General features: G+C 43.8%; 1 protein-coding gene across 4 annotated transcripts in view; it reads left to right on the forward strand.

Moving 5' to 3' along the window:
- The window catches only part of PDK2 (pyruvate dehydrogenase kinase 2), an 89,557-nt gene that overhangs the window by 61,358 nt on the left and 15,714 nt on the right, over window positions 1–12,485 (forward strand). For all 4 annotated transcript variants that reach the window (XM_069237818.1, XM_069237817.1, XM_069237820.1 and 1 more), the window contains one exon: window positions 6,979–7,068. In XM_069237818.1, coding sequence (XP_069093919.1) covers window positions 6,979–7,068 — 90 coding nt within the window. The remainder of the gene's footprint in view (window positions 1–6,978; window positions 7,069–12,485) is intronic.

The raw sequence follows: 12,485 nt of genomic DNA on the forward strand, positions 1-12,485 counted from the left end.
AAGCTCGCCATCTAGTGTTGGGCTTGGAGTGGTACTTCTTGTTTTTCTTCAAAGAATCTTTTTGAGTCACAGGATCAAGTGACTCCTCCTCTTGGTAAATAGTGCTCATGGGAATCGAGTCCTTTGTTAAATTGTTTTCTGTCTGCCGATGGAAGTTTGTTCCTCTCACTTTGAATTCTCGGTTCGATACAGCCCTAAATCGGTTTCTCTCTGTCTCCCTCTCAGCGATGGTATTGTTTTAGATCGCATTTCTTTCTCGTACGGTAATCTTGGTTCGATCTTCACTCTCAGAAGCGACGCACTGACCTTCGGGGCATTCGCGCCCCCCGTTGGGTCTACATCTCACACAACACATCTTGCTAAACTGCAGACCTGATAGAATGGACTCCATTTTGATTTTGCCCTCAATATCATTCAAAGTTCCCACACACCGATCAACTTCAGATGTGTAATTTGTGTCTCTCCCCCGACCACAGTAAGCAAACTTTTGACGCCTGTCGATCATTTCGGTCCAAATAGACACTTTGCGACAGAAGAGCCCTTCTACTCGAAATGGCGTCTCAGACTCCAGACGACACACCAGACATTTTTGGGGAAGAGCATGCACAAGAGGAACCTCAAGAAGAAGATGCCTTTTCTATACAGGATTCCGACTTAGCCGTCAACCACTTGAGGCTCCACCTCTTCTGCTAAACAATGACCCTCCACCTTCCATTGCCACACAACACTCCTGTAGGGGGAAGGATTCAACTTTTTTACCAGCAACAGTCAGACGCCACCACCAACCAATGGGTTCGAGCCATTATCCAAAATGGTTACTGTCTGGAGCTCATTTTCACCTCCCTAAACATTCCCCCTCACAATCACAAACTCACACAAGAACATCTCACACTTCTCAAAGAGGAAATGCAGTCTCTTTTCCTCAAAAGGGCCATAGAGCCAGTGCCAGTAAAGCTTCAGGGCACACAAGTATACTCTCTGTACTTTCTTATTCCCCAAAAAGACAGATCTCTGAGACCAGTTCTGGATCTCAGACCCTTAAACACATACATTCTTTCAGAGAATTTCCATATGGTCAGTCTTCAAGATGTCATTCCCCTTCCTCAACAAGGTGATTTGATGACAGCATTAGATCTAAAGGATGCATATTTTCACATTCCTATTCATCCAGCACACTGCAAATATCTCAGAATTTTAGTTGCATGAAAACATTATCAGTTCAAGGTGTTACCTTTTGGGGTCACAACCGCTCCCAGAATATTCACCAAATGTCTCACAGTGGTTGCCCCACACCTCCAGGAGACAACACATTCATGTCTTCCCTTACTTGGACGACAGGCTTATCAAAGTCGACACGTTTCAACAATGTCACCAGCACACTCAGCTCACAATCAATCAATCTACACACTCTAGGATTCACAATTATTTACCTCAAATCATATCTTTGACCACTTCAGATACAACCTTATCTAAGGATTGTTCAAAATACGCAGTCGGGCCTAGCGTTTCCCAGTTCAGCACGTGTGCAAACCTTTCACTCATTAATGTCTCAACTAACAGAGAACCATTCATACACAGTGAGAACATTTATTCTCCTCCTAGGCATGATGGCATCCTGTATTGCCATCGTAACTCATGCCAGACTTCATGTGCCCCCTTCAGCAATGTCTTTCTTGTAAGTGGTCTCAGGCACAGGATCAGTTGGAGGATCTAGTGTTGTTGGACCGCCAGACTCCTCACTCTCTGCAATGGTGGAACACCACCAACATTATGAAAGGGCGGCCCTTCGTAGACCCTATACCTTAGCTCATTCTCACCATATATGCATCACATAGGTTGGGGAGCTCATCTCCACAACTTCACAATGCAGGGTGTTTAGGATATTATTCACCAGTCCTTACACATCAATTACTTGGAGCTTCAAGCAATCGAGGAGCCTCACTATTTCCACACCAGAAGCTCTCCAATAGGCCAGAACTTCTAACACAAAATCAAGGGCAAATACGACATCCAGACCCCAAATCACTCAACCTAGCAATATGGCTCCTGAGGTCAAAGAGTTTGGATACTTATCAAGAGTGTATTGATATTCTTAGAGGCCCGTAGACCTCCAACAAGGTAATTTTACACCACAAAGTGGAAACGCTTTGTCTGCTATTGCCAAATAAAAAACATTGATCTTCTCAAGCCAGTGGTACAAGAAATGAACTGTTGCGTGCTGCATTTACAAAAAGCTAATTTATCATACACATCTATTAGTCTTCATTTAGCTGCTATAGCTGCATATCTTCAAAACAGACAGCATACTTCTTTATTTAGGGTTCCAGTCATGAAAGCATTTATGGAAGGATTTAAAAGTCATTCCACCACAGGTCTCTCCGGCAGCCTCCTGGGACCTTAACATTGTTCTCACAAGGCTCATGGGTCCTCCTTTTGAGCCTCTACATGCATGTCCCTTACAATTCCTTTCATAGAAAGTAGCTTTTCTTGTGTCAATCACTTCCCTTAGATGTGCCAGTGAGCTCCAGACTTTAATCTTTTAAGAACCATTCTTCCAAATTCACAAAGATAAAGTTGTTCTCAGAACTAACCCTAAATTTCTCCCAAAGGTCGTTTCGCAGTTCCACATTAATCAAGCAATTGAACTACCAGTTTTCTTTCCCCAGCCAGATTCTGTGGCGGAAAGGGCTGTACACACTCTTTATGTTAAAAGAGTCTTTATGTATTACATAGAAAGAACCAGACAGTTCAGGAAAACACAACAAGGTTTTGTGGCTTTTTCAATACCCCACAAAGGAAACCTTCTATCTAAAACAAGTATAGCTAGATGGATAGTTAAATGCATTCAAACTTGCTATGCGAAAGCAAAACGCCACTTACAAGTCACGTCTAGAGCACACTCCACTAGACAGAAGGGTGATTCAATGGCACTCATAGGAAACATACCTATAGCAGATATTTATAAAGCAACTACATGGTCTACTCCATATACCTTTATCAAGCATTATTGTATAGCTCTATTCGCACACCAACAAGCTAATGCAGGCCAAGCAGTGCTTAAAACACTTTTTAAAACAATTGCATCTCCTGCACGTAGCCACCGTTTTATGGAGGGACAGCCTTACAGTCTATGCAGAGTATGTGAATCTACAGCCACACATGCCATTGAATGGAAAATACTACTTACCAGTAGACTTCTGTTCGTGGTATGTAGTGCTGTAGATTCACATGCGCCCTCCCCTCCCCAGACGCCTGCGGCCCTTGCAATTACTATTACATATGAATATTGTACATATTTAATTACATTGCATGGGCATCTTTCTCTCTCACTTTTTTCACACCTTTTTACTCTCCCTCGCGGGAAAAAACAATCTAACAAAGGCCTCAATATCCTTGCACACTATTACAGAGAGGAGGAGTCACTCGATCCCATGGCTCTTCGAAGAAAAACAAGTTGTACCACTCCAAGCCCAACTCTAGATGGCAAGCTTATGCAGAGCATGTGAACCTACAGCACTACATGCCGCAAATAGATGTCTACTGGAAAGTAACATTTTCCTTTTTTCTTGTGTGTAACTTAAGGTGCATTAATAGGTAGTGTAGTTGTTATAAGATCCCTAAGTTTACAAAATGAGGGACACATTCTTTCAAGGTCAGAAACTGTGATATGAAAATCTTTACCCAAGATTTGAATGCCTTAACCAAGCTGCAAGCATGCCAAAACCAATTAGCAGCCATGGTGCTGTTGGTTAAAGGCATTGCAAGACTCATACTCGACCTCCCCAGAAGGATCTACATCATGCCTCATCTCAAGAAACTACACTGGCTCCCGATTCAGAATAGATGCCAGTTCAAGCTGCTTAATCCATGCCTACAAGGCCCCGAACAACGTCTGACGTGCCACCAACCAAGCAGACACTTCCGATCAGCTTCCTTCTCCCTCGTAGACACCCTACAGATCTGTTGAGGCAACAGCGGAGGACCCTGCTTCTCGCACTTGGCAGTCAAAGTTTGGAATAACCTCCCCTACGCTTTAGGACCGCACCATCACTCCAGCGATTCAGAAGAGAACTAAAGACCTGGTTGTTCAAAGGATCATACCGCAACGCAGCAGCATACAGCTCCAGCACCTTGAGACCCCCCTCAGGTGATTTGTGGCGCTCTATAAAAGTTTAATTGACTAATAGGGTGTTACTATTACTTTCTTTAAGGTTAGGGAAGAAAACTTAAAGAGAATAGATTGCCATTAAAATCATATTCCCTCAATATTCTGATAGGTTTGTCGGAACGCTTTCTATCTAGTCATTCCAAGCAAGCAGGTAACATTGCTGGATAATCACTCACATTTAAATTAGCCATTAGAAAGACATTCACAATCTTACTGGCAAGCTGTAAGAGGGAAGGCCTTCCGCTGCACATTCTTTGCTCATGTCTGCAAATTATGTAGAAGCATATTTTGAAAACAGTTGTTTAGCTCATTCTCATGAAGGCTTAGAATCAGATTGTGATCTGAAAGGCCTACTCAAGTAAAGGCTTTTAAAAGAGTAAGTATTCTTCCTTAGTCAACTGCTTGTTTAGTACCTTATGTTTCAGCAGTATTTGTAGTTCAGAAGAAAATAAACATGCATATAACGTTACTTTCTTTTGGACGTCTCTGTGGAGACCTTTTTGTGATCTGGGGTTGTTATGGATGTGATTTGATCAAAATGAATGGCCACCTCTTCACTTCTTGACTTGGCTATTCAGCACAATTCTATAAAGAATGTATGCATAGCAACAAAGTTACAAGTAAGTGACATTGGGGTAATTGACTCCTGTCCTCTAATCCTACTTGAACTCTCCGCGGCATGACACTGTATGTCATGGTATCCTCATTCTCAATATGAAAGACCGCATATGATTTAGCAGTAAAGTTCTTGACTGGTTTACTTTTTATCTAACGTACCGATCTCAAGTAATCAGAATCGACAATTCTTTCTCTTGTCCAATGCTGATGTCGGAGTGTGTTCCTTAGGGTTCTTTGTTAGCCCCAGATTTGTTTTATATCTACCCAGAATTAGTGGGGAAACTCAGCTGACAGTCTGGGATTGCTTACCACCAATACACAGATGACATCCAGGTCTACCTAACGGTGATCGCCCCTGATGACTTCACTTAAACCACTTCGACAGTTGATAATATTCAGACCCGTATGACTAATGATCATCAAATTTAATACCAATAAAATTGAGTTTCTGAGGATTGATTCTATCAACATCTGTGGTTGCTCTTCATCCATTATTGATGATGAAAAATCACTGGACTTCGTTTTGGACTCACTCCTCAATCTACACAGGCGTATCCATGCCCTCGCCAGTGGGTCAAACCACCAACTTAGATTGAGTCATTAAATGAACCCATTCTTGTCTTTTCAAGATCTCAAAGATGTGACTTAAGAACTTGTTCTTTCTAGGCTTGATCATGGTAATGCCATTATTGCCAGCATTCTGAAAACTCACCTGGCCCCACTTGATGCCTCATTACCTGCAGCAGCTCGCTTGCTGGTAGTGGACACTATGACCATATTTCCACCATCTTATACATCCCGTATGATTGCTTCTGGTTTTGGGATGGCCGTATACAAACTGTTTTGCTTGAAACTTAAACTCCTTAACTCTGACACTCCCCCTATTGAGCTTGAAATTGAAAATCTCTGGGGCATCCGCCTCCTCCCAAGCTCTGAATCTGTCCTAGAGATTCCTACCTTTCACAAAAAAAATACTATGATTCAGTTGTTCTCTGTAGATGCCCCCAGAGTACAGAATACTGCCGGACCTCTTCTGCGTACATTAGCATCCTTTTCATCCTTGAAAAGAGAACTAAAAAGTTTTGTCTGCATCAGTACTTCCCCCATGTCTTTAGACTTTGCTGACAATTTCTGGCTTGCCTTTCCTGTTGAACTATAACAAATAGGTTTGACGAATGGTTTGTTTAGTGTCTTTAGCTCCCCCAAAGTGTCTTTAGCTCCCCTGATAGAACTGCTTGCATCTTGCTTTGTTATCTATGCTTTTGACTTGTATATTATTTATTATAACCGTATTTATTTGCATTCTTACACATTTGGGCGTTGATTCTACTGTAACTATGCATTTATTATTACTTCATACTCTCTTTGTTACTGCTTTACACCTTGCTATATGAAGCTCTTTGACGCTCGAGGGACTATTATGCACTGTATAACAATGCTAAATGAATAAGTAAATATGTGGCTTTGTGGGAACTCTGCCAGAAATAGGCAGAACATGCGATCGGCCAGACTCTGTGAACTGCTGATTGACTCTCATGTAGGCCACACCAGTGGTCCACTCTTGACGGCTGCCCATACCCCACAGACACATGGCTTTTGCTGCATCAGAAGGCCTGCCAACCCAGGGCTATTTTTTGTCTCTCAGGAACAAATTGATGCTTTGAGAGATTATTTCTGAGAAGCAAAAGAAATGTAGAGTGGGCCACAATAGGGCAACCTGATGGGTATTAAGTTTTGCTGAGAGTGCTTCAACACATTGACAAAAACACTTTTATCTAAACGAAGTCTGCCATGTCAGCTGGGGTCGTTAGAGGGCAGAAGTAGACCTCAGAGCCTCCATGTGCTCGGTGGACCAGTCTTGTTGACCACCAGGATGAAAGTGAGCCTCAATAACAAGCCGGATACAGGAAGAATGATGGCCCAATGAAGAGCGTATCAGGTAAATGTCAGAAGAAGTTCTTACCTTAATTTTGATTCACTTGATTTATGAACCAACACAAGAAGTGTTGGATAAGAAGAAGATGACAGAATTGATGGCACAATGTGGGGCGCAACTACAAGCTAAGCGGGACACATATCACACTGAGGACAAATATTTTAATATGCCCTCTGTGCCGTACTTTGGCACACCAGTACAGACACCTTTGCCTACAGTGTTCCTCATCTCACTCTTACTCTGTTTATCTTTCCAGCTTTGATTTTTGATGGAACGACGAACCCTGCACATCCAAAACACATTGGAAGCATTGATCCGAACTGTGATGTGACTGACGTAGTGAGAGGTATGTGGACATATGTTCTTGTGGAAAAGCTTTCATAGACTTCCCCTTCCTACGTCTCCAGTCCTTTCAGAGAAGGCAATAAGAAACAAAGTCAATGATTTCTATGGTTTTGTTCGTGTAAAATCTGAACCTAGCTATAACGTCCCTGTAACCTTTGGATGTTTAGTGAGTTTCTAAGTTAAAAACAAAAACAAAATTCCTAACTATAGTGTCCCTTTGTTTTTCAGTGAATTTCTAAGTTTTTTAAATGTTCAGTAACATGCCCATCGCAACGCATGCTGAGGGGGGAGAGGGAGTTGGACGCAGGGCCTGGCCTGGCCTGGCATTGGGCTGCCCCCACCAAAGCTTATTGCTCCTGCCCCCCTCCTCCTTGCTATCTATTTTCCAAGTCAATGCCCCGGCTCCCTCATTACAGCCCTGTGTGGCCTTGTTCTGCCTCTGCCCTTCCCGCCTGCCCTGAATAGTTAGCTTGCTGCCCCATCCACCTCCTCCCTACCCTCTGTTGTCCGAGTCCATGCTCCAGCCCACTCTCTCCTGGTCTGCATGGTCCGATGTGCTGCCACCGCCCTCTATTTAGCTTGATGCCGCAGCCCACCCCTACTGCCCTCTGGTGCCCAATTCTGTGCCCCATCATTGCCCTCCTGTTTAGCCTTTGTTCCCCTACCCTCCTTCCCCTTTTCCTCTGATGTCTGTGTGCTTGCCTCTGCGCCCTCCTTTTTGCCCACCATGTTCCATGGACCTGCCACTGCCCCTCCTATCCACACTGAGTGTTCACTTGAGCTGCCACTGCCTCTCCTACCACCCTAGCATGGTCAGATGACTGCCTCCTGTCCCCACCACCTCCACTGTGCCTGTCCGAGTTCCATGCCCCTAAAGCTGCCCTCCTGTCCTCCATGGTCTATTTTGCTGCCTCTCCCTGCCCTCCATGCTCTGTTGTGCTGCAGCTGCTTCTCCTGCCTACCTCTTGTCTGATTCCAGCCCTTAATCATCCATTCTGTCCTCCATGGTCCTTTGTGCATGGCCTACCCACTCTTGCCAACCATGGTCTGTTGTGCTGCAGCTGCTTCTCCTGCCTACCTCTTGTCTGAGTCCAGCCCTTAATCATCCATTCTGTCCTCCATGGTCCTTTGTGCATGGCCCACCCACTCTTGCCAACCACGGCCGTTGTGCTGCCACTAACCCTCCCGCTTGCTATGTATGGCCTTCTGTGCTGCAACAGCCCCTCCCACCTGCCCTGTGTGGTCAGCGTGCTGCATCTGAACCCCTCTCACCTTCTCTCCTTTGTCTGTGCGTATGACGTTATCATCTCACTGTTGCCCTTCATGATGTGTTGTGCTTCCACTGCCCATCCCACCTGCTCTCCATTGCCATCTTGCTGCTCCAGCCCTGCCCTCTGTTTTCCATGTGCAGGCCCCTATCCCATCCATCCTGCCTTATCTGGTCCGTTGTCATACCCCTGCCCCCTCTCTCCTGCCCTTCATGGTCTGTTATGCTGCAACTGTCCCTCCTTTCTGTCCAGTATGGTCAGCTTGCTGCCCTTGTCTCTTTCCACACTGCTCTCGGTTGTCCATGTTCATGGCCCTGTCCCCTCCCTATTGCTTTTCATGCGTCATTGTGCTGCACTGAGGTAAGGCTTGCCCTATGTGGTCTATTGTGCTGCTGCATTCCCTGGCTCCTGCCTTGTAGGACAGTTTGGTGCACCTGTCCATATCCCTCCTTCCCTTTATTATCCAAGTCCATGTCCCTACCCCATTCCTCCATCATGTTGAACTTGGTAAGAGGGAGTGAAAACAAGCTTTGGGAACTGATTTACCCCATTGACTTACATTGAAAAAGAGGAGATTTTAAGCAGTAGACATATAAAATAAGGCCCTTTTGAGCTTAAAAAACATTGAAAATCGCCTGCCTGAATTGGGTCTGTTGGCATATATGGTTGTACTGCTACTGCTTCTTCCTTCTGCCCTCAGTGGTCTGCTATAATGCCACAGCCTCTCATGCCTGTCCTGCAAGGTTGGTTTGTTTCCCCTGCCCGTAATAGGTTGTTGTACTGCTACTGTCCCTCAACCTGTTGCCTCTGCACCCTCCTTCCTGCCCTCAATTATCCAAGTCCATGCCACAGACATCTGCCTCCCCCAGTATTCTAACGAACAACTAGATTTCTAACATTCTTTTTTTATTACAGAAGTGTGGCACGCCTGAGGTCATCTTGATGTAATCAAAACTAATACCTAGTGCATTTCCTTTAGAAATTATAAAAATGAGAGGGTCTTAGCCCCATAGAAATTATGGTTAGTGCACAAAAAAACTAAAATGAGCACATATTTTCTGAGTTCTCAAATAGCGACAAAGCACTTTTAAATTATTTGCTATGTTTTTATCCAGTTGATCACTTTATTATAAGTTACACTTAGGGGAGATAACATGGTGTAAGGCCAGAGCTGCAGACTTTGCAACTGGAGAACCAGGTTCGCGTTTTGGCATCAGCTTGACATCCTGTGATTCTGGGCAAGTCACTTAATCTCCCCATGCCTAAAGCCCAAAAGTAATGTGTCCATATAAAATGGAACTGAGGCTCATGTAAAGCATGTAAAGCACTCCAATACCTTCAGGTCAAGTCTGCACTATATAAAACTGCAAATACCTCGATTTGGCAGCACTCATAGTTGCAGTCCTTCCAATAAAGCTTGGTAGGTATTCATTTTGTTTGAAATATTGGAAGAAACGTTAGCAAGCTTTGCTTCACTAGGTAGACTGCAGCTTTACAAAAGATGAACCACATTGGCAAGAATGCACTGGGACAGCAGTAGGTGTTGGTGAGTGCTAGTCCTGTTTTGAGTGCTGCCAAATAAATGTAGGTTTTTGTTTTTTGCATAAAAAGTTTCCTTGGGACAGTGGCTGTGCACAATAGGGAGATGGCCCCTACAGTAGCATGTGATTTGTTGAACAGTTAAGAAGGCACTGGTCTTTAAATGTTATGTTGTAAGCATGTTTGGCACTCAGTACCTGCTGTGCTCCACCGAAGAGCTTGTAAAGAGTGAAACTTACTTCATTTCCGCAATTGAACTCAGTCTCCCAGGCTCCAAATGGGATCCTCATTATTTGGGAAGACAGGGCTGCTGGTGCTACAAGAGGTGCCAGGGCTTCCTGCAGCGCCGGACTAGCTCCGACGAAGAGTAGACTGTCTGCGCCCATCACACCTGAAATGAGTTCGGGCCAGGCCACCCCTCTTAAATGTAAGTTTTCCCTCTTCTTTTTGAAGTACCGATATATTGATCTTCGTTGTACCAAAGATCATCTAGTTTGCTCATAAGGAGTGCCCTATATGTAATTCAATTGTGAACTTCCTTGCTAATGCAGTGAGAGCCTTGGATCAGGAAATCGATTCGGTGGAGGAACGGTCATCCATTGCAAATAAATTGGTCCCGGAAAAGTTAGTAATGATAAGAGTAAATCAACTTGTGACTCTGCCTCATTGCTGTGTAACCTTCGAACTTCAGTGAAGGACAGGGGTCCAACCCCAATATTTTTAATCATCCTTTGACATTCGATGTGGCTGACGATGCAGGTTCTAAATCAGCCTTTGACCTGACATGCTCTTCTCCACCAACCAAAAAACTGCAAGGCATGCCCCGCATGGGAAAGGGAAATCTGTGTGTAACCCGGTGGAGTCTCAAGGCACAGAAAATTCCTTAACTGTTAGAATGAAGGGAGGGGAGACTAGCAAATTTACTCTAATTTGTTACAAGTTGCAATTCTTGGAGGGTTGGATTACAGCTTTTATGGACCGCGTTATATGCTGATTGGGAACCATTGAAAGTCAACTTTTAAAGTTGAAGGCAAATGATGTTCATCCTATTATTATTATTATTAAGTCTGATGCCTCAGGTTCAACTTCTTTGGATCAGCTCCTCCTAAATATTGTAACCCACATCCCTGTTACTCCTATCCACATGACTTCGATTCAGCCTCTTCATGATTCCTAATCTCTTGTGTCGGTGCCTATAGAGATGAATAAACAATCTTTCTTTCCCACAATATCTACAGCTGAGACACCATTAGTATTAAAACTGCCACCTGAAGCAACTCCATTCTTTATTGTCCTTAATGGAGTCCACCCCCCCCCCCCTTAGGCCTTGCCAACCGGAGAAATGCAAAAAGAACAAGTGATGGACGGAATGCTGAACAATGTCAAACATTCACCTACAGTACAGAGATCTGGGCCTAAATCCATAGTTCTTTTTGCTACTCATACAAATCAAGTTTGGACCCAGCCAAATGCAAATCAGTCTGGACCCTGCTCCCCATGGAAATAGTCCAGCCCGGAGGGACATGACCAGCTGGTTACCAAGATTGCTCATTGGCTGGCTCAAAGGGAGAACCACAGCTTTTCAAAAGATGAAGCACATTGACCAGAATGTACTGGGAGGGCTACTGAGTCATATTTCAATTGAAACCCACAGCTGAAGGTTATTGATGAGTGCCAGTCCTGTTTTGAGTGCTGCCAAATGGAGGGAACGAGGAGGGTGGTGTGTGTGTGTGTGTGTGTGTGTGTGTGTGTGTGTGTGTTGTTATGTATAGGTATGTTTGATAGACGGGCTTTCAAAACCTAGTCCTAAAAATGGGAAGCAAAATGTACTTTTTTTCCCCCTGTATAGAGACGATGAGAAAGCTGAAAAAAGACTATTTTTGAGTGCTGCTAAATGGAGGTGTGCATGCATTTTTAGCTATAGGTCTGTTTGATAGCTATGCTTTCAAAACCCAGCCCTAAAATTAGAAAACAGAATGTACTTCCTTGTCCTTGCATATTGAAGATGAGAAAGCTGAAATACCTTTTTCCACGTAGTGTGAGTTTAGCTTATCACTCCTTGGATAACACTCAGGAATATTCTGCCGTTAGAGGAAGAAGCAATGAATGTTTTTAGTTGGAAAGTCTGCAAACTCATTGTTTATGTCTAGATTGTTAAATCCAAAGGGTTGCGAAGCTGTATTTTCACAATGCTGCACACATTTCCCTGGAGCATTACATGTGTAACAGGAGCTTGATAAAATACTAACTCATCAAACCAGTCTCTCTCACCTCGGTTTACCTACAGAAACTCAGATCAAGACCTTATTTTTCTTGATATTTGCTGGAATGAAGTTAAAGCAGAGGCAGAGAAAGGGAGACACAATTTTGGGGTGAGAAAAATCAGATTGTTATGATGGGTGTTCGTGGTATCTTTTTAAAATCTGAAACTTTTTACCCATTCAAATATATCGTTGACCCCTATGGAAAGAGGAACTCACAGGGAACAAAGGAAACTGCACATTTGTGATATTGTAAACACAGAAAGAGGAAAATCAGTTTGACCCATGTTTATGCAGCATCAAAAGCACTATTCGAACCCACATTAGAGAAGTAATGTATCTCCAGAAAC

This window comes from Pleurodeles waltl, chromosome 6 (genome assembly GCF_031143425.1).
Source record: "Pleurodeles waltl isolate 20211129_DDA chromosome 6, aPleWal1.hap1.20221129, whole genome shotgun sequence".
NCBI classification, from domain to species: domain Eukaryota; kingdom Metazoa; phylum Chordata; class Amphibia; order Caudata; family Salamandridae; genus Pleurodeles; species Pleurodeles waltl.